This window comes from Nicotiana tomentosiformis, chromosome 2, assembly GCF_000390325.3.
Source record: "Nicotiana tomentosiformis chromosome 2, ASM39032v3, whole genome shotgun sequence".
NCBI lineage: Eukaryota > Viridiplantae > Streptophyta > Magnoliopsida > Solanales > Solanaceae > Nicotiana > Nicotiana tomentosiformis.
The window spans coordinates 111,355,046-111,358,498 of NC_090813.1; the positions used below are offsets into that span (position 1 = coordinate 111,355,046).

Below are 3,453 nucleotides of genomic sequence, written 5' to 3' on the forward strand. Positions count from 1 at the left end.
GTCATAGCCCTAAGCTTTTTACATAACTTGAAAAACAACAAAAATAATTTCTTAGTTTAATTTATTAACTTTGCAATCTTAGTTTAAAATAGACATAGAAACAACCCCAATTTGTGGAAGTGTAAATTGAGGTAGTTCAAACTCACGTACTATAATATATACTCCTAACTCCCATTTATAGCTCCCTGTAAAAATCGACCCCGACTCTTATTGGGTACTACTATTACAATCGACCGTTTCATATCTTTGATTTGAGGGGTGAATTGGGCGAGATCAATTATTGGAGCCATTGTCGGGGAGTTAAAAATGGTGTTAACTATATATTTAGGTGTGTTTTTGGAATATCTTCTTTTTCTTCCTTGTTACTAACGTGTTAAGAAATTATAGGTGCAATCATGGTAAACAATGAGCTCGGAAACATAGCTTCGGGGGATATGGACCTTGAGGATGATCAAATGGATGAGGTCCCTCTTGAACCTCAAGCCAATAAATGAGGCCGAGTGCCTCATGACAATGTGCCCTCTCCACCCCCACCTCCACCACGAGCGGCTCCACACCGGGTATTGCCGAATGAAGGGTATGCAAGTGCTATCATCCCTCCCCGTATTAGGGTGGAAAACTTTCAAATAACCAATGTGATGCTCATTTTTCTTGAGCAACGAGTGTTCTTCACCGGTGCACCGGGTCAAAATGCATACAAATAATTGAAGGGGTTCGTAGGTACGTGTTCGGGGAGTAAACAAACAAATGTCTCCGAGGATGCTTTGAGGCTAAGGCTTTTTCCCTTCTCTATACGGAGGAAAGCTTTAGATTGATTGGAACGTTTGCCAAATCATTCCATTCATACTTGGGATGAATTGACAGAGAAATTTATTTCTATGTACTTCTCTCCTGGGCACATGGCTATACTTCGAGATGAAATTCTAACATTCAAGCAAGAACCCAATGAACCACTACACGAGATATGGGAACGATATAGAACAATGGTGAAAGAATGTCCCAACAACGATATGACGGAGAACATGATTCAACAAACTTTCTATCGGGGGATCAATACAACCAACCAATGTGTAGTGAATCAAATTGTCGGTGGGAACTTCATGACTACGCCTTATGTGGAGGCATGTGATATTTTGGATGAGATGGCGGATACTTCATCGGCGTGGCAATCCCAGGCTAATGTTCTACAAGGTGATCCCAATGTGATTCACCTTCACAAAGAATGACATGACTATGGGCAAGCCATAACCGAATTGACCACCACCATGAACCAATTGGCAAAGGCTCAACTTCAAAAAGTGAAAAACCCAAGGCAAGTCAATGCAATGGAGGGAGTAAACATTATGGTGAACAAACGGAGAACAAAGGGTCCGCAAGTGCAACAAAGAGTATAAAATTTTGTGCAAGAAGATAGTGGGTTTGAGCAAGATGATTACTACAATGACCAAGAAGAAGAGGTCCAATATATGAACAACTTTCAAGCATAAAGAAACAACTTCCAAGGCCCAAGCCAACAACAATGGAGACCTCAAAACAATCAAGAAAATTGGAATTCTCACAACCAAGGTAGTTGGAGTGGTGGAAATAATTAAAGCAATTAGAATAACAAAAATAATCAATGAAATTGGAGTGGCGGCAATAATCAAGGAAATTGGCATAACAACAATAACCAAGGCAATTGGGGAGGCAACAATCAAGGAGGTTGGAGTAACAATCAAGGAAATTGGGGGCCGGGTTTCCAAAGGCCCCCGATGTATAAATAACTGAGAAACTCACCTCTTTATCCTTCCCATGGTCCTAGTTCTTCCCACAATAAAATGGGACATATTGAGAATATGCTTGAGCAAATAATGGAGAAGAATTTCAATTTCGATGCCCAACTTGCTTCACACAACACATCGATCCGCAACTTAGAAGTGTAAATGGGAAAAATCTCTCAAGCTTTAAATTCTCGTCCTAAGGGGGCACTACCAAGTGACACGGTGGTGAACCCAAAGGGTGGGAACAACACGGGGCATGCCATGGCTGTTACTACAAGAAGTGGAAGAGGTGGGGATACACCCACCTCAAGTCAAAGGAAACTTGTGGATGATAAGCAAGTGGTAGAAGAAGAAGAGATCCCGAACAATGTGGTGCAAGCAAATGATGAAGTGCGGATTGATATTGATGACAATGTGGGAGAGACTCAAGAGGAAGTGACCCCATCTAGGGATCATATTATTGACATACTAGAACCGGTAGTGCAAAAGGCTAAGGCATCATTGCTTAAGCCTCCTCCTCTATATCCTCGAAGGCTCGCCAAGAAAAATGGCGAGAATCAATTCAAAAAGTTCATTTACATGATGAAGAGTCTCTCAATAAATGTATCATTAGTTGAAGCCTTGGAGCAAATGCCCGGTTATGCAAAGTTTATGAAGGATTTGGTGATAAAGAAACGGTCGATGAATTTTGAAACTATCAAAGTCACGCATCAAGTCAGTGCAATTGTGCGTTCGATGGCTCCTAAATTAGAAGATCCCAGTGCTTTCACAATCCCCTGTACCATTGGAAGTGCCGAGTTTGATAAAGCTCTTTGTGATCTTGGGGCGAGTATCAATTTGATGTCCTATTCGGTTTTCAAGACGTTGGGAATTGGGCAACCAAGACCCACATCTATGAGATTACAAATGGCTTATCGTACCATGAAGAGACCGTTGGGAGTGATTGAAGATGTATTGGTTCATGTTGATAAGTTCATTCTTTCGGCAGATTTTCTAATTCTTGATTGTGAAGTGGACTATGAGGTGCCGATTATTCTTGGAAGACCTTTCCTTGATACGGGGAAGGCTCTTATTGATGTGGAAGCCGGAGAACTCACTTTTCGGGTGGGTGATGAAAAGGTAGTGTTCCACGTGTGCAAATCTATGCAGCAACCAAATAGCAATGAAGTATGTTCTTTCATGGATTTGGTGACCGACGTGATTATTGATGATACAAGTGCCACGATTAATGTGGGTGATATGTTGGATGCCGTCTTGCTCAACTTTGATGATGACGAGATGGATGGCTTCATGGAATGTGTGAATTCTTTGCAAGGAATGGGGTCGTACAACTATGCGCCCCGGAAACATTCCTTGGATCTTGAAAATAGGAAAACTCCTCCTACAAAGCCTTCAAATTAAGAGCCTCCTAACTTAGAGTTGAAGCCACTGCCTCCACATCTTCGGTATGAATTTCTTGGTCCTTGTTCTACTTTACCGATTATTCTTTCCTCTTGTTTGGCTGACGTGCAGGTTGACTCTATATTGGCAGTGCTCCACAAGAGGAAGAAGGCTATTTGGTGAACTTTGGCGGAAATTCGGGGAATAACCCTCGCATTTTGCATGCACAAGATTAACTTGGAGGAGGATGACAAACCATCTATTGAACATCAAAGGAGACTCAATGAAGCTATGCAAGACGTGGTCAGAAAGG

The 3,453-nt window shown here is 41.7% G+C and overlaps 1 protein-coding gene across 1 annotated transcript; it reads left to right on the forward strand.

Moving 5' to 3' along the window:
- Positions 1–2,021: 2,021 nt before the first annotated feature.
- On the forward strand, positions 2,022–3,161 carry LOC138905400 (uncharacterized). Its single transcript, XM_070193920.1, has 2 exons — positions 2,022–2,585; positions 2,910–3,161. The coding sequence occupies exons 1-2, from the start codon at positions 2,022–2,024 to the stop codon at positions 3,159–3,161; spliced, it is 816 nt and encodes a 271-aa protein (XP_070050021.1).
- Positions 3,162–3,453: the final 292 nt, after the last annotated feature.